General features: G+C 48.6%; 2 protein-coding genes across 10 annotated transcripts; both read left to right on the top strand.

Annotated features, from left to right (window-relative positions):
• The first annotated feature begins 1,228 nt into the window (after positions 1-1,228).
• LOC117852559 (protein CANDIDATE G-PROTEIN COUPLED RECEPTOR 7) lies at positions 1,229-6,322 on the top strand. 9 transcript variants are annotated; one of them, XM_072292997.1, is made up of 5 exons: positions 1,229-2,822; positions 4,003-5,095; positions 5,203-5,300; positions 5,415-5,598; positions 5,823-6,322. In XM_072292997.1, the coding sequence occupies exon 1, from the start codon at positions 1,348-1,350 to the stop codon at positions 2,737-2,739; it is 1,392 nt and encodes a 463-aa protein (XP_072149098.1). In that variant the 5' UTR covers positions 1,229-1,347; the 3' UTR covers positions 2,740-2,822; positions 4,003-5,095; positions 5,203-5,300; positions 5,415-5,598; positions 5,823-6,322. The 9 variants fall into 9 exon arrangements, with proteins under 9 accessions (XP_072149098.1, XP_072149096.1, XP_072149097.1 ...); XM_072292995.1 differs by having other exon boundaries at positions 5,203-5,308; XM_072292996.1 differs by lacking the exon at positions 4,003-5,095.
• Positions 6,323-13,905: 7,583 nt separating this feature from the next.
• Positions 13,906-16,909, top strand: LOC117851650 (uncharacterized). The gene is made up of 3 exons (XM_034733512.2): positions 13,906-14,385; positions 14,498-14,823; positions 15,831-16,909. The coding sequence occupies exons 1-3, from the start codon at positions 14,214-14,216 to the stop codon at positions 16,557-16,559; spliced, it is 1,227 nt and encodes a 408-aa protein (XP_034589403.1). The 5' UTR covers positions 13,906-14,213; the 3' UTR covers positions 16,560-16,909.
• The last annotated feature ends 6,223 nt before the right edge of the window (positions 16,910-23,132 follow it).

Below are 23,132 nucleotides of genomic sequence, written 5' to 3'. Positions count from 1 at the left end.
GCTACATTCTCTGCTGTTCTGCCCATCTGTGCCTGCGATTGCACTGAAATTTTCCATGCGTTTTCAGACAAATTGTGCTACTCTGAAGTCTGAACTTCCTGCACTCAATGTGTATGCACATCTTCGTCAGGCATATCCTATATGTGGTAGTTACAGACTCTGACAGCAGACTCAGCAGCGTTTCAGTGAGAACTAGAACATTCTTCTACGGACCCTGACGGCAGATTCTGTCATGCATCTAGCAACATTTTTCGAAGGATCGTTCCAGGTTTCTCCGGTAACTAATCATGCTGGCAGTGCTGGGAGCCGGATCTAGTAGCTGAACGTGACAACATCTTCCTGCTCAAGTTGCAGGAACAACTGCAGGGGTGTTACAGCAAGGCTAGATCTCGGAACCAGGAAGGTGGCTAGGATGGGTCATCAAGCTTACGCTTAAATAATCAGCTTGCCAGCCACCCGCCTTATAAACTAATCAAATCAGTCTGCTGCTGAGACGGCGACTGAAGCATCACTCCCAACAAACCTCTTGATCTTTCTGTAAGCCCCGCAGATCACTGATCTCAAAGCACGTCGTGCCAACACTGACACTGAAACGTCAACCACTATCGCCGAGGGAGTATGTACCGTTCTAAATTGCGGAAAATTACCTACAAGGCTACAAGTCTACAACTACCATAGAATGCAAAAGAAAAATGGAAACTAAAATCAGTCATAGATTATGTCGAAACAAGTTGGCCGATACTCGAGTTCAACACATTTTTCTCTAACAATTCCGATGAGAAAACCTTTGTCTCTAAGAAACTAATGTGCAAAACCTTGTACATAAAAAACCTGCGTGCAATTTCACTCACAATGGAAACCTACAAAGATAGCCTGCTTCTACGGTGTTTTGGTCTTATTCCTTTGTCCTTGGTCTAGCATAGCTCGACAATTTGGCAAAATTCACATTAAAATTGCACTAAACTGCTGCACTAAAATTCTTGAACAAGCTTGCTTGTACCAAGGTTAAAAGGGCACTTTCCCAGCAGGCACTAGTCAGAGCAATGGACTTGCGTATTTTCTACAACTCGTGCCATCGTGCCATTTCATTGACCAAGCTAAGTGTAATATAATTATTTTTTTCCTAATATTTTCTAGTGGGGGGAAAAACAACCGGAATCAAAGGGAGACGTGAACTGCGTCGTCGCGTAGTCGAGCGGGCCCGAACTTGTCAACCGTGTGCCTTTGCCGACGCACCACGCCATCCCCTCCTCCCAGCGTGCCGCTCGCCCACCCTCCAAATCCCAAATCCCACCGGCCACCGCACCACCGCCGCCGCCTCCTCCCCCAGATCGCGCCACCCACTCGATGGCCGCCTCGCCGTCGCCGCGCGCCGCGGCGCTCCCGAGGCGCCCCGCGGCGGTCCTCCTCCTCCTCGTCCTCGGCGCCGCGATGCTGGTGCCCCCCGCGGCGGCCGAGATCCGGGAGACCCTGATCCGGTCCGACCCGCGGAGCATCATCCCGCTGGACGAGTTCGGCTTCTCCCACTCGGGGGTGCTGGAGCTCAACGTCTCCGGCATCACCTTCGACCCGCCGGCCTCCGCCGAGCTCGACCTCTCCCAGCTCGGCTTCTTCCTCTCCACGCTCGACGCCTGGGTCCACGTACTCCGCCAGCTCCAGGACCTCGACGTCACCTGCGCGCTCCAGTCCGAACTCGTCAAGCTCGCCTTCACCTTCGACCGCCTCCGCCCGCCCTCCAACCCCGCGGGAGTCGAGGTCGCGCGCTCCTCCTCCTTCTCCACCGCCTACCGCGTCTCCGAGCCGGGCCAGTACACGCTCGTCTTCGCCAACTGCCTCGGCGGGGGGCTCAAGGTCGGCATGGACGTCCGCTCCGCCATGTACAACGTCGACCCGGCCACCGGGGACCGCCAGTACCTCTCCGCCGGGGCTTCCTCGCTCCCCTCCATCTACTTCCTCTTCTGCCTCGCCTACGCCGGCCTCGCCGCCGCCTGGGTCGCCATACTGCTTCGCAAGCGCGCCGCGGTCTTCCGGATCCACTACTTCATGCTTGCCGTCCTCGTGCTCAAGGCGCTCAACCTCCTCGCCGAGGCCGAGGACAAGTCCTGCATCGAGCGCACCGGCACCGCCCACGGATGGGACGTGCTCTTCTACATCTTCAGCTTCCTCAAGGGGATCTCGCTCTTCACGCTCATAGTGCTCATCGGCACCGGCTGGTCCTTCCTCAAACCCTACCTAGCCGACAAGGAGAAGAAGGTGCTCATGGTGGTCATCCCCCTGCAAGTCGTGGCCAACATTGCGCAGGTGGTCATCGACGAATCTGGACCCTATGCTCGGGACTGGGTCACCTGGAAGCAAATTTTCTTGCTGGTCGATGTGGTCTGCTGCTGCGCCGTGCTCTTCCCCATTGTCTGGTCCATTAAGAACCTCCGGGAGGCTGCTCGCTCAGATGGGAAGGCGGCTGTGAACCTCATGAAGCTGACTCTCTTCCGCCAGTACTATGTGGTTGTCATTTGCTACATTTACTTCACGCGCGTTGTGGTGTACGCATTACAGACCATCACCTCATACCGGTATCTGTGGACCAGCGTCGTGGCTGGCGAGCTTGCCACACTTGCCTTCTACGTGTTCACTGGGTACAAGTTCCGGCCTGAGGTGCATAACCCATACTTTGCGATCGATGATGAGGAAGAGGAGGCTGCAGCTGAGGCACTCAAGCTGGATGATGAATTCGAGCTATAAGGGTTTAGGGATTGGCATCCTCCTTCATTCCAGCAGTGATATTGGTGTTGCATGGGCCACCACAGGAAAAAGGGCATAGACTGGTATCTAGTTCATATCCTTTTGTTTTCCCTTTGGAGTTGGTTACATTTTGTCTTACTGTAATTGGGTATCGACAACCCTCAGTGTGTGTTAAGCAATGCAGCTTGCCTTTGCTTTAGTTTTACCCATAATCATTGAGATGAGCTGTTTTCATTCTAGATGTTTAATTTCTTTACATAGTAAACGAAATTGACCATATGATACTGAATGTACTTATGAGTTCTGACCTGTTCAAGATTACTTGTGTACTTTCACTTTGCTCTTGTGCTATAGGAATCCCTTCTTCTTTAGAGGCAGAAGACATGTTAACTTGAGTATTAAAGTTTGATGTTTCTTCTGTTCGCTTGGAAAACAAATGTTGTTTTGCCACCAAAACACCACAGGGAGTTGCAGATGCTATTTGGTCGTGTAATTTGCATCAGGACCTGTTTGGAACAAGGGGATTGCTCTCCAGAGTTTCAGGATTCCAAGGATTTGGATCCAAATTCCCCTTTCCAAGCAGTCCCTTAGTTTCACGTCACCTAGTTCCGAGTCTCATGTATATGCCTTTTGTGCCCCCTTATTGTCACATTCACATATGCTTTTATGGAAGATGAAGGTTCCACATTGGATGCACTCTTTGAAGTGTTTAGAATCACAATGGTTTGTAATTTAAGCAGAATATGCTACTGTGTTACTCCTCTCCGAATTGGTCCTCAGCAGTTTATGTAATTTGGCATTTCCATGACCACCTAGGAGACTCAGACTGCTTGAGGGCACATCATAGTTCTGAAATTTAACTTGGGCTAGGATATTCGGACCTTCCATTTTTGTAGATACTAGTTTTGGTTTAATTCCTTCATCCCCTGTCTCCCTGCTTTCTCTTTAGCCTGCCCTAGTCAAAACACTTATGGTAATTTTGAATTTTGTTGATACTACCTGACTACCATGTTTTCTTTTGTTCCTTGCTTTTCTTTATGGGCTACCATTATCATTAAAGTTAATCCAGGCTTTGTATAAAGTACCTCGTATTTTGCTACATCTGATGGGCATTTAATATTCAAGTCAAGCCCTTAGTCCTTCTGTTATTGACCTCGCTGCCGAGTAGTTCTTCTACCTTTTAGTGGCCTGGTATGCAGTAGCAGTGGAAATTTTTGGCACTGAGGTGTTCTGATGCCCCTTTTATATGCTATCATTTCACAGGGTGCCTCTGTTACAAGGTCTGAGATTATAAGTCACTACTCTTCTCACTTTGTAATTCGAGTCTATCCAAGTTTTGAATATTAGAAGAAAGAGGCCAGGTTGTATTAATGTTTGAACTGCTTTGCTGGATGTGTTTTAAAAAAAATGGTGTTAGAACTGTCGTATTTCTGGGATAAAGAAAAGCAGATGTTTTACTTGGCAATGGTAGATTGTTATTGGAAGGCTGTTCTGTCTTGTTTCAGTTAGGTAATCTCTGTCGGACATAATTATCCAAGGTAGCCCCTTTTATCATCTAAGATGCAGTGATATTTTGTCAGCTGACAGCTCGAGAATTAATGTAATGAGGACTAGAACCTTTGAACATCTTCTTAATTTGGTCTTTTCTTTATGATAAGATTTAATTTATGGCATCAGACATTGCCATATTGCAAAACACATATAATAGTATAGGTTCGGGCTCAGTCTTTTTATCTGCACATAGTTTGTTGACTTTATTATGTAGATGTAAGATCAATTTCTAGATTTCCCTCTTATATATTAATTTCATGGCATAACTCTATTTTTATGGAAACGAAACTTTGGTGGTTACTGTTATATTTGTGTGCTTATCATTTCCCATTGGCAACACTGAATTAGTATTTAACTAGGGGCAGATGGGCAGTCAGTTCAATCTTTCTCCGCACAGATTCAATGGGCCTAGGACTTGATGATATTGGTAGGCCTGGCCCAGTCTTGATCTTGGCAGCTTAATGTCAGATCTGATATTAAACTTGTACCGAAGCCTCAAGCCTGGTTGGTTTATATTCCAGTTCAGCATTCTTGGTTGATTTGAACAAGAGAATTCAGTTATAGCCCATTTTTTTAATCTGTTCCGGTTTTGTATTTCTAAGACTAAGTGCTGGGTACAACGGTAAGACCAAAATACACATGTGTACCTGTGAATGTGAATGATAAAATATGTATTAGTTTGGGTCTTAATGCTAGCTGTATTGCTTTGGATCTACAAAAGAAGACATAGGAACAAGAGAAGTCAAGAGTCATCGAGGTCAACTTAATAGTTGCTCAGTTCATATTCTATAGCGTGAATTGGAAGGTTAATGTTTTAATTTAAAATGACCTATTATCAGATATTATAGTAACCCCTCGAGTTTAGGGAGTGACTGTGATTATGGTCTGAAAGGATGCTGATTTTAATCTCAGGCAATTACTATGGAGCTGCAACGATGCATGCAGGCCTATGTGCCTGCAGTAAAGTCTTGATCGCATGGTGAATTCATTGGGCAAGTATTTACATCATGGTAATAAAGTATGTACATCGGTTTCTGATGGGGAAAAGTAAGGGTGTCTCTATCATGCATGTTGGCACGAACCTTACTGAATCTTGTCTTGAATTTAATAAAAGTTCGTTATAGCGTGTAAACAGGTCATAACGGTGGAAGCACTGAGGTTTGATCACTAACAAGGTGGAGCAACTTTGCAAGTGGATGGAGCTATGCATGCTAAAAGGACAGCCTCTGTCATAGTTTGCCTAGTAAATGATTTCCTTTCGGTGTGTTGACATCAAATCTCCAGGGATGTCACTCACACCTCCATCTGGTTAGTGCCTTGAGTTTATTTGGTGTTGAAAATTTGCATGCTTCCCTATCGTGGAGAACCATGCTGCTAAAATAAACTAGAAGTTTGTTATTGCTGTGTGGTTGGTTCTATATGGGCACTCTAGCCCCTACCTGCTGGCTTGGTCATATTTGTTACCTTGTCTGGGTTGCTCTTGCTCCTGACTCTTTACCTTTTTCTTTTCTGTTGTGCTGCGGCTTGGGCAGGGAGGATTGCATGCATCTTCGTCCATGAATGGCTCTGGTGACGAGTCGCAATCCGATTCCCAGATGGTGCTGGCTTGATCTGCACTTGTTGCTCAGGCATGCCTGCCTGTTTCCCCATCCTATGCATAGTGCGTCTGCACTGAGAGTGGGAGTTGGTCTGAGCCCTGGGCTGCAAGTTGGATGATCTTGAGAGCCTGCACATAGGCTTCTGCTGATGGAGGCTGCCACTTCGCCTGCTCCCCGGGTCTCATGCTCGGTAGACATGCCAAAGGCGAACTGGAGAAGCCATGCAGTGGGAGCTGTCCGCTTCATGGGAAGAAAGGAAAAGGTGACGCTTCATGTTATGTCCCTGTAGCTACGTTTTTGTAAAGTGAGCTACAGTGCCCGAGAATCCAATATCTGAATCCCCGGCTGCTGTCAGCTGCGGCGCCTGTAGATTAGCATGCAAGTGTCTGACTCACTCAACCATTCAGAAAAAGCAACCCAGGTTTTGTTATCAAGGTGGCATGTGGGAATATCGCTGCTGCGGATGAGTCTCCCTGTGTGGTGTGCAAACTTTGGCTTTGCTGCTCTGCCAAGCCAGATGGTTGTAGAGCTCCTGGACTTCAGCATGTATTGTAGTCAACAAAGGATGGAGATTAAACAGTTAATCGCAGGTTTTGTAGTACAACTGATATGTGCCGTGAACTGGAGTAACTGGCAACAGCAGCTTGCACGTGTGCAGGAGAGGAGATACCAGGTTGCCCTTGATTCCTTGAAGCTTCAGGTTCAGGCATTGCCTAGATCTGGGGCGACCACTGATGAATGGCGGATGGACACCGTTGTGATGGGCCATGATCGTGCAGCATGGAGTATTCGGTAATCGGTTTGGTGGCCGCCGTTTGGTGAGATGGGGTTGGAAAGGAAAGGCACTTGGATATGGTTAGGCAGGATCAAGGAACCAAGGTTGAGGCTGTTGATCTTTACTTCTTTGTATTCAGGCCAAGGTATTGAGCAAGCAGAGCCAATTTCTTTATTTCCCCTGAATCAACTGGAAGCCAAAATGTTTACAACGAAATTCATTTATGTGACCTTAGGAACTCTTGCAGTGTGGGCGTTAGGTGCTGGTTTGAAGCAGAGCAGGGCAGCCAGGGAATAAGATTCTTTTGGCACCCTTTTTTCCCCCACTTTGGACATAAATGAGAGCCGAAAAAGGGCTCAAGCATGTCAGCGAATCAACTGAAGCATGGATCATCAATCATTCCAGGAATATAATGCCAGATCTCGCTCGCTAATGCTCGCGTCCACGACCTACTACCTATAGCGGTCGTACTACTACTAGCTGGTGCGACGCATATGCATGGGCTCAAGAGGAAAAAAAGAAGAAAAAGAAGGAAACGAGACGCCCGAGCTCCCGGGCAACTGCCATGGAGGCAACGGCAGCGGCGTCGACGCATGCAGCGAGCGAACGCCGGGTGCTCGCCGCCGTGATGATTGCATGTCGAGAATCGGAGCCCTTTTCCGCCCCGGTGCGCCATGCACGAGTTGTGCCGTTGGCGCGCATGATCGGCCGTGTAGGCCACACCCGCGTACGCCCCGCGCATGATGCCATCCTGATGCCAAAACTTTGTCATAACTCGGAAAGATTATCATGCTAATTTAACTAATCAAACTCGCTTTGGGTAATTTGTTTAATGCTGCTGCTCGTCGTGTGTGCTTTTGTGGCTGTGCTTTTGGTTGGAGTAGCAGATGAATTTAAATTGGCAGTCAAAATGGCAAAGTACAAGAAGGGAAATGCATGGTAATCATGGCCATGGAAGATGGACAACCAATTGTTCATTGCTGAAAGTACTATTGATCTCAAACTATACTGCTACTACTCAAATGAACTGCCCCACATAGGGTGAGCAGTGAGCTAAGTTAAAGGGATATCGATTCAATTATGGGAGCCCGTGCACAGATTGGAAACTGCCACAGTTCTTTTCAGCTACCTAATTTACTAAAGTTTATGACTCGTTGATCATATCTGATATCTGATGGAGTAGATGAGATATTCATGTCCATGTAAAGCAATTCCCCACGGCTTTGGAGGGACAGAATGAATCAAAGCACATGATGCTCCTGAAGACTGGATGGAGAAGTAGTACCGGAGTGAGTGAACGAGTGAGCCCAGTAGATCTTTCTGAAAACGAAAAAAAGCAAAACCCCCCTCCCCTGCTTGCTGCTCCCTTTCCTTTACATTGTATTAGTAAACTAATCACTACGGCAAAGTACATGATCATGCATGTTACAAAAGCTAGCGAGGGAGTAGTGAGCCTACAATAAAGAAAGGTCGCAGAGAAAAGAGGGGGATGGCCGGCCCTGCTCCCTGCTCCATGCTCCATGCTCCATGCTCCACGTACGCTCCATGCATGGAGGTAACGCATGCAGTTAAATTGGGAACGAAGCAAGCGTCGATAGCCATAACACAACACTAGTTAACCACACGTCCCTTTTCCAATCCATCACTACCAGTACATGCTAGTAGTGTTAGCTCGTGCAAAGTCAGAATCATCTCTCGATATCCCCCCACTACCCCTCCCCGACTATCCAGAAGCTCGATCAGCTCTCTAGTGAACAAAAAGAAACACCAAAACAAGCACACAGATGGATCGAATTGCTTTCAGCTCAAAAAGAGAGCATCCATCATCTACGCGTTCGGACACGTACACACTCCCCCAGCTAGCAGCATCGTCTGTCCAATATCCATCGTCCGTCACTGCCACCGGCTGACCCATGATCTCCTCTCTGGATGATCACTAACGTTGGTGTCAGATTATTCCCTACGTTAACTCCGAACCCCACCGAGAAATTCCTCGGCGGAAGGAAGGGAGGACGGACACATGGCCCGACACGGCCGCCAGATGTTGCCACGCACCTCGCCGCCCCTCTCCCTTTCCGTGCTCTTTTGCTCTGTCACGATGGCTACCACCCTGCACGATCACCTCACTCACTCGCTCACTGACACTGGTAGCTTCATCACTGACCGGGGCAAAAAAAAAGAGAGAAGGGTTTACTGTGCCTGGGTGTCTCGCTGGAGTAACGGAATTCGCGTGGCGCCGTCGGAAAGCGGGGGTTGACACGGAAATGCCACTCACAATCCACGAACAAACCATGCAATGCAAGCTAGCCCCCACATGCATGTGTAGTAGCTACGGGCACTACTGCATGTCAGCCACCATTCCGTCCATCACCTGGCCGTCGCCGTTGTTGCTACGTCGAGCTCGGGCGGTGATCGTCTGCACGATCTACGGGCGCGGCAATGATTACGAGCCCGGAAAGGCAGGGGATTAGCGCGCTAAATAACCCGTATAATTACGCTCTAGAACAAGCCCTCCTCCACTAATCCAACCCAACAACACCCTCTTCTCCTGGCAAAGGAAAACTAAAGGGACCATGGTTCATGTGTGACAAGTCAGTTTTAACGGTGCGCGCACTGAGCTAACCACGGCATCACGAGCTGCCACTGCGATTTAGAACACGACCGGCGTCTAGAACACGAAGGCCATCATCGGTCGCCACGGCGCGACGTGCGCTCGCCGTGGCCGCGCGCGGGCGCGCCGGGGGGATTTCGTCGATCTCCTCGGGTTCATGAACCGGCTCTTCGCCGTCGTCACGGCGCACGATCGCCGGCCGGCGACGGGTGGCATGCGCTGGCTCGCTCGTCTCGCGTACGGGTGGACACGGCGGATGGAGAAATATTCTTGGGGGCCGGGACAGACATCCCGTGACGGCGAAAAAGCCCATGTTTGGTCGCTAGCACAGAGTGCAGGATGCAGAATCCGCAGGGCCCAGCAGGCTTTGCAGGCGGTGTGCCACCCGTCGACGACGTGCCATCCTGGCCGATCGAGCTCAGCTCGCCTCGCTCGCTCATCACTTTCGGATGCCGCGTTCGCGTCTGGGATCCAGCTATCTAGCTAGCCGGGGAAGAGCTGGGGGCCCTACCGTCGGTAACCGGAGATCCCCATCACCCGACTGTTTGTCTCTGCTGTAATCTCTGGCCAATTTGCACACGGTTCACACCAAAGCCTTTTGATTTTCTTTTTCGTTTCGTGCCCTGCTGCTTTTCCTCTTCTCGACATGACGGGACACTGTCCACGCACGGCTTTCTGATTATTATTTTTTTTTGGCAAAATTCCTAGGTTCCGACGATGGTAATGCATGATGCAAAAGATCTTTTTCATACGTGTAAGGTAATACAAAGCTGCTAAAACAAGCACTTACTTGTTTGAAAACAGTCTAGCTTATGGTTTAATTCTCAAGTATCCAACCAATCAGGGTTATTATAAAAACAAAATAAATGCCTCACTCATCCTGCTGCAGATGCAAACGGTCCGTCCATCTGTTTACGTACGGCAACATGCCGACTACAGGTAGAGGTTAGCCGGTGAGTGAGTGGACGGATGTAACCGCCGAGTAAAATACTGCGAGAAAGGGGCGCGTCAACCGGTCGAATCCACCGGCCGGTAGCCGAGACGATCATGTGTCGAATCCTCACCTTTCTGGAAAAAACATAGCCCCGTCAAATCCTCCACAGGTAGATTATATTATACTACTACCACCCTAGTAAAAACCTACCCATCTACCCCGTAATCGCCCGTTTACGTCCACCTGTGCCTAGCTTCTGGACATTTTCTCTCTCTTTTTTTAACACTCGAGATTAATTGACGATCCATCATCCATTGGCTCGGAGTAAAAAACACGCACGCACAACCACTAGTCACGTACTGTCAATCAACACGTCCAAATTCTTTTTTTTCTAAAAAAGTAAAAAAAAACTTATCAAACTGATGAATGAAAAGTAAACTATTTTTACATGCGTCCATCACCGTTGGCTCCCCATCGCCTTCTGCGGGGACTGAATGCTTTTTTGTTTACCGTCCGCGTCAGTAGTGAACTCAGTCAAGAGGCGTTGGATCGAGATTCACATCACGGACCGATCGATCGCGTCCGTCCATCGGTGGCGCCACCCGGTGGCCTCCTTGCATTTTTTTTCTGTGAGGCCCGCGGCGGGCCACATCGGCGGCCGTCGCCGGGTCGACACGGGCTCTGGCTCATAGTGCAGTGTCCTAGCTGCCCAGCTAGCTACCGACCTAGCAGCTGCTGCTAGGGCATTAGGGCTGGGCTGGCTGTGGCTGGACCCCAAGTCACCCACGACATGAGACACTGTGCTGTGGGAACTGTTCGTTCGTTCCTCTGGATCGAACAAAGAAGCGAATTGGTCACTCCAGATGCAGAGCATTCTTTACTGGAACAGGAAGCAGTACAGTAGTACTGCTCTGAAGACCTAGCGGTCAGCAGCAGCAGGGTAATATAATGTGGTTTCGTGACGGATCGATCGACGGTGCAGTCAGATCAGACAAGCGGCGGCGAGCTAACACCGATCGATGCCCGCCCCGAAATCGACCCGTCTCCAAACACGTCGTCGGGGCGAGAGCACAGGGAGATCGCGGCGAAGACCAGCGGAGAGCTCGATCGATGGAGCTTCTCGCGGAAGCCGAGCTCAGCTAGTAGCAACAACTCGTCGGATCCATGGTGCCATGCCGACGCGCGACGCGGGCCAGCTGGATGGGTTGCGGGCGGCGACGACTTGCGAGCGCGCGCGCGCGGCCGGCAACTGTTTGATCTGCGCGATCTCCGCGGAAAGCTACGGCCCGGAGATATGGCGCACGAAAGGCGAAAGCGACGGGGAGGGATCGTCGGAGGAGGAGCAGGAGGAGGAGGCGGGCGGGCGTGGGCGTGCACGGGCGCGGGACGGCGACGCGCGCTCGCTGGCAGGCGGGCCCGGCCGGTCGGGTGGTGGTGCCGGAAGCGGGCATCCATCGATGGGTCGTTGCAGTCGCTTGTCAGCATGTAGGTGATGCGGAGACGTACATGCATAGCATGCATGGGTGCGGCTCGGGTGTGTGTGTGTGTTCTGTTCGGCACTCAACAAGGCCACATCGAGGTCGGTATCCGATCCTCAAGAGACGGGAACCTAGCTAGGTTTCACGACTGGGAACACGGAGCACTACCACGCACACATACACCTCCATTCCAAAGCTCCACCCTGGCCCTCTCATCAGGAACTTCTAACCCGAACTAGCAAAAAAAACTTTGGAACCCGACATCAGAAGGTTTTGAGCCCAAAATAAATGCTCCACATCTGACCTTAAAATTTTCAAAAAGATAAATCCTCGTTCATCCTCTGGTTCTTAGCTCCACTTTTACCTTCTCATGAGAAACAATCCGAATTAGAGAAAAAGTTTCCAACCTAACCAGGGGCAAAGGTAGAAGTTTATTTTGTTGGTGCCATTAGGGTATACATGTTGAAATCTAATATATTTGAAAGAGAGAATTTCTATTCCCTTAGTGGAATTATAGTAGGATTAGCAAAATTCATAGGGGTTAATTGACCCCAATGACTATATAAATTGTTAACTGGGATCTTCCATGTTTCAACAATACCTTGCTGTCCTCAAAGAATGCTGCAAGCTTTGGTTAGAGACGAAACCAAACAAATATCATAGGGAGGACAATCTATAGCAAATGACCCATCGCTGGCTACCGCTGTTCGATCCGACGATTATAAGGAGCCTTTAGTAGCACATGAACCCTTGATCTTATGGTTATAAGGGGTGAATACAAGGATAACAATTCCAAGGGTATCGGTAGGATAACAAGCCACTTAAAATTTTCTAGTGCAATTCCAACAACCATCCACTTTTGATAATAGAAGAAATTGAGTAGTACCATACATCATGTGAGGGCATCTATTAATCGTTGACACACAAGACACTTTCAATATGGTGCATTCTATTTAAGAAAAACAATCTAAGTACTGGTCATATCTAAGAAATATAAATGCAAGTACGGGCAACCAGACCAATTTGTCAAAGAAATTGCTCAGCCCATCTTTTTCATCTATAGATTAATGGTGTTAGTTCTGAGATATTATATATCTTGACATGCATAACACAGGTCAGCATGGAAGCAGCATTGCAATGAGGATTCAATCCATCATTAAACAGCTAGCCTCTCTAGCTAATTGAAGTCTAAATTAGCACATGTGTTCCAATTATCTCAAGTACCTCATTCCCATTTTCCACAAAGCAATAAACCAACAACCTATATAACAAATAAAAACTATGCATGAAAAGTGAGTGTGCAAGGATATATAATATGTCTCTGTGTTCTTTCATTACCATTAATTAGTGTTTATTAACTAGATAATAATTGAAAGTAAAAGTCAGCACCTGTTGTTCTCATGTGATGACTAATATGGGCAATTACTGTCAAAGATAATTATTTCTGTTGTTGATTGCTGGCTGCAGTCTCCATCCATCCCCCTTGTGCTCTCTTTGCTCATCAAGGAAAAATGAGAGGGAGACGAATTTACAAAAAAAAAAAGATTAAGTGCTATTGCGCACTACAACTGAACTGCAACAATAACATTTTTTTTTTAGAAAAAGCATGCTCGCGAGGTCATTTGTTTATCGTTTTCCTGAACAAGTCAAAAAGCTATTAGCTTTAATTTGCTCGCTGGCTTCTCTAATACTAGCATAGTACTGGTTACAATCTTTTTTGTCCATCAAGTGCAACCAAAACTAGTTTAAAAATCTTAATAACCTTGTTGCCTTTTTTTCCCCTTTGCCACCAGCAACAAGTGCAACCAAAACCCGTTTTAATATTTCATCATTCATCATTCACTCGTCACTACTACAAAACCAACCTTACTTGGAACATCCTGAGCAGGCCATCTGGAAAAAAAAAAGAAATGAAAAGAGCTTGCACAGCGTCGCATATCGTTTTCCGTTGCTGTTGCCGTTGCTGTTATTGTTGTAGTTGCTGCAGCAGCAGTGGTGGTTATGTTGCTGCCGCGGTGGTGGTTATGCTGGCCATGCCCGACATGCCACTCCGATTTCGATTTTACCCCGGCGACCCGGCGTGACGCCAAGGAAGGTTTCGCACGCCTGGCCGGCCGTGCTTTTCCCAGAGATTTTTAAGGTCGTGCGTCACGGCTGCCGATGGCGGCCGCTCGCCTTTCCCCTCTCCTCCTCCTCCTCTTCCGCTGCTGCTGCTTCTTCCTCCGATCCCCAGGCCCGGCTGGGGTCCACAGCTTTGGTTGCTCTCTCTCTCATGGTTGGTGGCACTTCCCTATAGCCTGGTGAAACTAATCCCACTAGCCGGTGTCAGGAGCTATATATAACCACCCTCCATTGTAGCTTGCTTCCTTGTACCCCATCACCGGCCGGCCTCAATTCCCTTTGCCTAGCTTCTCAATGGTGGTCGACGTCTGAAGAATTGTACATGATCAGCTGATACACCACTACATACTGCCGCACCCTTCTTCTTCCTTGTTCTTGCTAGTCTAGCAATAGCAAGTGATCGATCATGAGCATCTCGGTGAACGGACAGTCGGTGGTGCCGCCGGGGTTCCGGTTCCACCCCACGGAGGAGGAGCTCCTCACCTACTACCTCAAGAAGAAGGTGGCCTCGGAGCGCATCGACCTCGACGTCATCCGCGACGTCGACCTCAACAAGCTCGAGCCATGGGACATCCAAGGTGCGAGGAGCATTCTTCTTCTTCTTCCTACTAGTGATGACTGATCGATGAGCAATGCCACCTAGCTCCGAACTGAATCTTACTGACCGACATGGCCGGTGTAAATTTGCAGAGAAGTGCCGCATCGGGTCGGGCCCCCAGAACGACTGGTACTTCTTCAGCCACAAGGACAAGAAGTACCCGACGGGGACGCGCACGAACCGCGCCACGGCGGCGGGGTTCTGGAAGGCCACCGGCCGCGACAAGGCCATCTACACCTCCGCCCGCCGCATCGGCATGCGCAAGACGCTCGTCTTCTACAAGGGCCGCGCCCCGCACGGCCAGAAGTCCGACTGGATCATGCACGAGTACCGCCTCGACGAAGCCCACAACCCTTCCGCCGCCGCCGCCGCCGCCGCCGCCGGCGACCCCTACTACTCCTCGCCGTCGCCTGCCGCAGTACGTACATAATACAGTATACAGAGCACAATCTATTCCTACCTACGTCGTACGTACGTACGTACCTGCATGTACGTACCTGCATGCAGCTGTTCAGCTGACGACGACGACGACGAAGACTGTTATCTTCTCGTACACGTCGTCGTAGGTGATTGAATCATTTGATTAGCTAGGTGGCGGGGCCGGCAGGCTTCGTCTCGACCCATCCATGGCTGGCGACCTCATTGGTTGTTGGAACTGGGGCATGCCTGCTTCCGCGAGTGGGGGTGGCGCTTTCACCCACTCGCTGTCACCAAAGCAGAGCAGGGACGACGACGAAGGTGTTGTGGTGGGTAGGTTCAGTGCCTTGGCCCTGGGGGTGGTTGGGCGCCGGGCGTCTTTGGGTCGAGGCTGCCCGGCCGGCCCGGCCACAGAATCCCCGCGCCACCAGCAAGATCACAGCCACGCGGCCTGCCGGCGAGCCAACCGAACACGGCCGCCGTAGCCGTACCATACCCTCATCACAACCCCGGGACACGCACAGAAATAGAATGCTGTAGCTGCTCTAACAAACCGAGCAAGTACAAACTGCTACCGCCAATCATGTGTAGTGCAGGAGTAGCTAGCAGAGACTCACTGACATGGTAGTAGTGCATGGTCCAGTGGCCAGTGAGGACGTACGTACGGGGCAGTGGGCAGTGGACTCGTGCACGCGTCGACAAGGGCGTAGGACAAACGAGGTAGTCTCTGTTTCATCCGTAGCTTTTCCGGGGTCAACTGAGTGAGGGGTGGCTTTTGAGCTGGCTCTCTGATCATGGCAAATCTTTGCATGTGATTCTAGGCCGCTTAGGTGGTCTGGTACCAGTGGGAGCAGCTCCTCCCTTTTGGCAGAAATGGGGATGCAGTGACCAGCTTTGGATGCTTCGGAATTCACCTTTAACCCTACAAGGAAAAATTTACCATGCATCATGGCACACCTTCTAGATTAATAGCCTCTCACACATGTTTGCTGATGAACGTACGTGCAGATCCGCGGCGCGGCGGGGGACCAAGCGGCGGCGCAGGAGCAGGAGGGGTGGGTGATCTGCAGGGTGTTCAAGAAGAAGAACCTCCTGCACCACGGCCAGAGCAGCGGCGGCGGCGCCACCGCATCGGTGACAGGCCACACGGGGGCGGCCTCGTCCAAGATGGCGGCGCCCATGGAGGGCAGCCCCAGCAACTGCTCGTCGGTGACGGTGAGCGACCACGCCAAGGCGCAGCTGCTCCACTCGGCCAGCGACGACGCGCTCGACCACATCCTCCAGTACATCGGCGGCAGGCCCTGCGGCAGCAACACCAAGCACCACGACACCAAGCCTGCGCTGCTGGATCACCACCACCACCACCACCTGGCGACGACAACTACGGCGACGGCGTGCACCGGCGGCGGTCTCTACGGGAAGTTCATGAAGCTCCCGCCCCTCGAGCACGCCGGCGGCCTACTCCAGAGCCCGCCGGGCGACTACGGCGGCGCCGCTGACGCGTCGGGGATCGCCGACTGGGACGCGCTGGACCGGCTGGCCGCGTACGAACTCAACGGTCTCTCCGACGCGTCCAAGACCATGGTCTCCTTCTTCGACGAGCCCGGCAGCGCCGCCGCCGCGGCCTTCTCCTCCTCCGTGCACGCGACCACCGTCGGCGTCGGCGACGGCGACCTGTGGAGCCTCGCGCGGTCGGTGTCGTCGTTGCACGCGGACTTGACGATGGACAACGTGTAGTTGCTTCACATGCATGCGCCGCCGCCGCACTAACTCCATCATCTTCTACATGCGTGCATGGCCGCCGGCCGTATTGCACGCTCGCACGCACGTGTGTACACGTCCGTGAATAATCCCTAGGGTGACAGACAGAGCCGTTGCTGATGTCGTCGTGTGCCCAAGTGATCGAGCTCGAGGTGTGCATGGTGATCTGTAAGAGATCATAGAAAATTAAACCCAGGATTAAAAGAAAAGACATCATCGAAAGGACATAGTGGTAGCTAGGAAGAAACACATGTATTATTATCTATAATCATTTGTACCAATAACTTAATTACTACTGTTGAAATATGCAATGCATACTTGGAACATTCTAAAAGGTTTTGAAAATCACAAGAGACTTTGACATGCATAAGGATAAGATCATGACAAAGTATAAAGGTTATAGAAGACTTTGGAGATGTCAAGAGTTTAGAGTTGACATGCTTCATGGCAACTTATGAATACTCTAGAACAAGATACTTATATGGTAGGATAAGGATGAGAGAAAATTCTAGAGTTAGATATTTGTAAAGAAGAGTGTGGAAGTTGGCACATGGCAGCACCATAAGGATCATGAGCACCAATAAATAGAGGTGCTCCCTCCCTCCTAGCCATATCATGGCATAAGAGGTCTCAAGTAGGAGATTGCAAGGTAGCCATGTAATATAGTGGTGTCATTGTAGGATAGCCACACAAAAAGCGTGCAAGTGAGTCTTGTATCAAATTTAGTACTGAATAAAAATTTGAGTTTCCTTGTAGAGAGTTGGTCTCCCGCATTAGTGTCAGTGCGAAGGTCTTCGAAGTAGTGTGGGTAAGGATCTACAAAAGAAGTGGTAGCACACTACTTTGGTGCCACTTCTAGAAAGTCGGTGTCAAGTTCGGACCGTCATTGGGAGGAGTTTTGTGGTGAGTGCGGGGTACTCATAGTGGTCGGTGCAGTTGTTGAGCACTTACATTGCTCGATGTGGCACCAAGAGGCGCTAAGGGAAGACTCTGCCGGAGATCACAGTCCGAGACTGTGAAGGAATGCTTGTCCGGGACCAAGCGTAGGTGATGCTGGGTGTCAATTGAGATGGCGAATCTCTTAAGCACAGGAGGCATGAGGAAGCTCAATAGCCACAACTATGGCTATTGGCAGATCTGTATAGAGTCCTATTTGATGGGTCAGGACCTATGGGAGGTCGTAGCAGGCACCGAGAAAACTCCTCCACCGAAGGAGAACGCAGAAACCTTGCAGAAGTGGTGAGTCAAGGCAGGCAAGGCTATGTTTGTGTTGAAGATTACGATCGAGGAAGATCTGGTGGAGCACATCAGAGACGCGGAGACACCAAATGAGGCCTGGGAGACATTGGCGAAGCTATTCTCGAAGAAAAATGAGGCACGATTCCAGCTCCTAGAGAAAGAGCTTGCAGGTATCTCACAAGGAACTCTAAGCATTAACAAGAACTTTACTAAGGTGAAGAATATCTGCTGGGAGATATCTCAGCTTGACCCGAAGGAGAAGGTCAACGAAGCTCGGATAAGAAGGATCATCATCAACGGCCTAAGACCCGAGTATAGTGGGTTTATAGCTGCAGTGAGTGGATGGCCAGTACAACTGTCCTTGGTGGAACTGGAGAACTTATTGTCTAATCAGGAGGCATTAGCCAAGAAGATGGGCAACATCACTTTGGAGGAGAAGGATGAAGAGGAGGCACTCTTCATCAGGAAGAAGGGTCCACTGAGAGGCCAAGGAGAGGCGAAGGAGTGGACAAGAGGTGATAGCCATTGCCCAAAGAAGAGCAGCTATTCAAGGGGAGCTCAACAAGAGAGCGGCAATGAAGATGACCAAGAGTGAGTCAAGAGCGAGAGGAGAAAAAGAAGTGAGTGCTTCAACTATGGCAAGAAGGGACATCTGGCACGAGACTACCGGAGTCCACGGAGGCATCAGAACGAAACGTGGCTACAGCAAAAGAAGTAGTCTTGAGTACGTACCCAAGTGAAGAAGTGTGGGATGCTAAGGCAGCTACCACAATTGAAGATGATGGAGCTTACTTCGTGGAAGACTTGGCAGAAGGTGAAACTCCATCAACTAGCATTGAAGAAGAAGAAGAGTAGGATGCAGAAGGTGGCTTCTCCATGGAGGTGAGAGATCCAGATACTTCTGAAGGATTCGTATTATTTGGATATGATATTGATGAAGATTGGGATGCTCTAAGCGATGAGAAAGAAGATATTAAAGATGAGAAGATAGAGCCTAGTCTTCATGATGATGGGGAGCCACAAGAGCATGGCAAAGATGAAGATGGAGCATTGGTGATCTATGAGGATTTGAAGACAAGAGATGTGGTGAAGAAGCTTCCAGAAGGATGTAGATGTGAAGATCACAGGTATGCCAATGCTTCACCTGTTGTGATTTTGTCTTTGTACAAGGAAGCACCTAGAGGACGGACAAGTAGGAGAGTAAAGAAGAAAGAAGAACTGAATAGAAACATAAGACTGCAGAAAACCTCCAGCTAAAGACAGAGGACTAATTGAAAGAAGAGAAGACCAAATCACGAGGGTAAGTGTAGAAAAAGGTTCGTAATGGTAGAGCATAGAAGATCCAAGGGCAGTGACATGCAATAGTTCGAACACCGGAGACAAGTATGCATTGAGGGAAGTGTTGAAATGTACAATGCATACTTGGAACATTCTAGAAGGTTTTGAAAATCACGAGACTTTGACATGCATAAGGATAAGATCATGGCAAAGTATGAAGGTTATAGAAGACTTTGGAAATGTCAAGAGTTTAGAGTTGACATGCTTCATGGCAACTTATGAATACTCTAGAACAAGATACTTATATGGTAGGATAAGGATGAGAGAAAGTTCTAGAGTTAGATATTTGTAAAGAAGAGTGTGGAAGTTGCCTCATGGCAACACCACAAGGACCATAAGCACCTATAAATAGAGACGCTCCCCTCCCTCCTAGCCATAACATGACATAAGAGGTCTCAAGTAGGAGATTGCAAGGTAGCCATGTAGTGTAGTGGTGTCATGTTAGAATAGTGTCAGTGCGAAGGTCTTCTCAAAGTAGTGTGGGTAAGAGTCTACACAAGACGTGGTAATACACTACTTTGGTGCCATTTCTAGGAAGTTGGTGTCAAGTTCGGGGTACCGATTTCTCAACAATTACTATTATAATTAAAACCGCTTTTGATTTTTCTAATGGAGTGAGGTGTGACGTCAGTTCCTTTCTAGTGCTACCGGCCTCGTGTTGTTGGCGTGCTGCATTTTGTTATAACAGTGCGATCGTCATCATTTTTTTAAATTTTATTACAAGCAAGAATTCTTTAATTTTTACAGTGTTATCTGGATGGAGATCGTTGTCTCTCGTGTCGTGACAAGGGGAAAATAGTTGGGAAAAAGGCAAGTTCCTTTGGCCCCTCCAGCTGTTTTATAGAGATTTCAATCTGGAGCGAGCCATCCAGGGCGAAAAGGAGATGTGAAGGATGGCCACCAAGCTAGCTCGCAGTGCGTTTCTTTAGGCGGCTGTGCTAGCTCATGGTGTTGGAAATGTTGTTGCAGGTGCTTCGACGGCAGCCTCGTGCCACATGGACGAGTACTTTTATCGCCTTGTCGCGGTCAATCCGTGGCGTTAAAATCTCTCGCGATCTGGGGTTTTGTTTCTTCTCCATACCTTTAATTTGGCTTTTTTGTTACTGCTCTATGATAGCTAACGACAATTTTATACAAGGGACTGCCACATGTGCCACGCACCCATGCACGTATAGAATGTGTATGTGCGTCGGTCTGATGGAGAAGTAAAAGTTTTGTGCTGCGGTCAGAAAAAAAGTTACTCCACGGTATATGTGCGTGCATGGGAGAATTTGGTGACAGCGGCGACCATGCATGGTGGCGGTAGATGGATACTGATACTGGACAGTGACGACCAATTCACCAAGGGGTTGATGGCAATTGGCAAATAAACCAAAGTCTTTGCCGTGCATGTACTAGAGTATTCAAAAGCGTAGGTAAAAGAGTGACATGTACCTACCAAAATGATGCAAGGTAAGAAAACCAGCTGGTTAATTACTACTGGTGGTGTCAAATGTCTTGGCTATTTATATGCACGTATATCGCCATCTCAGGTTTCAAGATAATACCTACTCTACTAAAACAAGTTTTTAGTACTGGTGGTGTCAAATGTCTTGGATTTTTTTTTAAAAAAAAGAAACCAGCAAGAAATTTGCCGGGCATGAAAATTGGTTACATGAAAAGAACAAAGTAAAACAATAGGGCAAAGGCATGACTACTCATTCACTAATTTGATGGCAATGCCGCTGCTCTTGATTTATGACCGAGCTATTTCAGACACCAATGCACACACGAGGAGGCAAGACATCCAGCTCTGGTGGAGACGGCACTGGAGCCTCATTCATTCCTTGAAGAAGCAAAGATCAGTGGCCGGAATTTTGATGATCACGGCATGGAATATCTGGAATGAACGCAACAGGTGTATCTTTAAGCACAAAAAAACCTTCAACCGGTTCAGGTATTTGGCTTGGTCAAGGATGATATCTTGCAGCGAGTTGTGGCCTGTGGAAGGCCTGATGAACCTTTCTAGTTTATCATGTGTATGCACTTCTCTTTGTTTATGTGTACATGTGCAGCTCTTCCTTTATGTAATAGAACATTTGAACCTACTATGTAATTCTTGCTTGCTTCCACCTTACATGAATGTGCAGTGCTCCTTCTGTTTCTCAAAAAAAAAATGATTTTTATGAAGAAAGGCACTTTGAATAATCACTCCTTGAGAGAATAATCTACAAACTCCATGGATAATGTCTACAGTATGTATGCTAAAGACCAAAGGAGAAAGAGCCAAGAATAAGCCAAAAAGAAAACAACCTCGTAATTGACCTCTGGTGTACGCAACAGTATACATGATGATGTGTACATTGTTGCATGTAGCACGTTAGATTCGAAAGCGACGAGGGCACCGATGATCGGTTTCGACTACCAAAAGTGACAATGAATTATGTTCTAAACTAACCGATCGGTCGATCGATCTCACGTGAAAAACGTACTTGCATTATTGTTGGCGGAACCAAGAGGGCCAATCGATCGATCGGTAGTTCGCCGGCACCAAGTGTGTTGTTGACGATTACACACTCTGGCCAGGGCCAGCAGCCTCATGATTGATGAGAGGACGATGCTTTTCTATTTCTCTCCTGCTGCAGTCAAGGACACAAAAAATGCATGTGAAATACTGTATCATGGATTGGTTGGAGATGATAAGAGCGCAATTGACTTATAGAGGTGATGTACAATTTCAGGTCTATTTTCTTCATACTAGGAAGAACTCCATCATGGTATGGATCAATCACTTGTACTACACTACTACTAAGCTACCTATTGTAGGCCATCTTGTCCACCTAATTCTGGTTTGGGCTACTGTATCGAACTAAGTCTAACACCGGTTTCCGGCCCACATCTCAAGTCAAGGCAAAGAGGGTTTTTACTGGGCTCGGATCCTGACGGTTCAACGCTTGCTTTGTCGTTCAGCGCATCGCACACCCCAAGATCACCTTCAGTGCCCTGAAACGATGATACACACTACATGTTACTGCAGCTTCGAAGACGACGAGTGCAACAGCATGATCTGAAGCACATTCCAGCTGCTTGCAGCTTGTGGTACATGGATACGTAGGATGCTTGGTGTACGTGCAGGGAGTAACGCCAACGACGGTGGCCAGTCTTGTCTCTGCACCAACCTAACTGAAGTCTAAATTTAAGATGCAGATGGAATAGGAGAGAGAGGCGAGTGACGCAGCGCCTTTTGGGGACGAAAGGGAAACCAACCCGTCGACGATGGGACGGACGGAGCTGGGAGGTCTGTTTCGTGGAGGAGGAAAGCGACGCCGGAGGTCTGGAAAGATAACGAAACGAACCGGCGGCGACGACGAGCCTTATCGGCGGCTGCCGTGTCCTTTTCTCCCGTCTACCGCCTCAGAATCCTGCAGACGACCACCTGCTTCCTTGACGATCGACCTCTAGAAGGCCGAGAGGGGAAAGAAAGAAAAAACACACTGATATTAGCTGAAGATATAATTTGGTTCTATAACATTAGTTGCTTCATATTAGCTGAAAATATTTGGTTGCAATGCGATACTGATATAAAAATGTGCATCATCCACAGCTTGTCATCAATGTATATATGGTGACAACTTCGATCAGATTCATTGAATGAAGATTCTAAAAAACTAATCCCTTGGTTATGTTTTTCTATTTTGCTAAGTTTTTTCTGATAAGAGAAGTTTTATTAAAATCAAGATCGTTACATCAAGGTAATACAAAAATCAAAAAATCTTGAGATCCTCCCGACCTCTGCACAGTTAAGATGCACACAGTCTTACAAGATATTTCAAAGAAAAAATACACTAGTGACTCGTAATCCTCAGATTAGACTGCCACCCATGTGCCTGGGTAAAAAACTTCTTGACCAGCTGCGCCAAACGTTAACACGCCGCTATAACCAAATCCTGTGAGGTTGCCTTCCGTAGGATAGCCCATGTACGGAGCTAGTGA

Source organism: Setaria viridis, chromosome 4, assembly GCF_005286985.2.
Source record: "Setaria viridis chromosome 4, Setaria_viridis_v4.0, whole genome shotgun sequence".
In the NCBI taxonomy this organism is placed as follows: Eukaryota; Viridiplantae; Streptophyta; class Magnoliopsida; order Poales; family Poaceae; genus Setaria; species Setaria viridis.
Note: the sequence above shows the minus strand (reverse complement) of the source record. Positions and strands in the feature narration are given on the sequence as shown.

Excerpts from the sequence above, each read along its gene's own strand:
- LOC117852559 (XM_072292996.1), top strand. The coding sequence starts at position 1,348 with ATGGCCGCCTCGCCGTCGCCGCGCGCCGCGGCGCTCCCGAGGCGCCCC.
- LOC117851650 (XM_034733512.2), top strand. The coding sequence starts at position 14,214 with ATGAGCATCTCGGTGAACGGACAGTCGGTGGTGCCGCCGGGGTTCCGG. Across the intron at positions 14,386-14,497 it reads CGAGCCATGGGACATCCAAG|AGAAGTGCCGCATCGGGTCG; the intron begins GTGCGAGGAGCA and ends GTAAATTTGCAG. Across the intron at positions 14,824-15,830 it reads CCTCGCCGTCGCCTGCCGCA|ATCCGCGGCGCGGCGGGGGA; the intron begins GTACGTACATAA and ends ACGTACGTGCAG.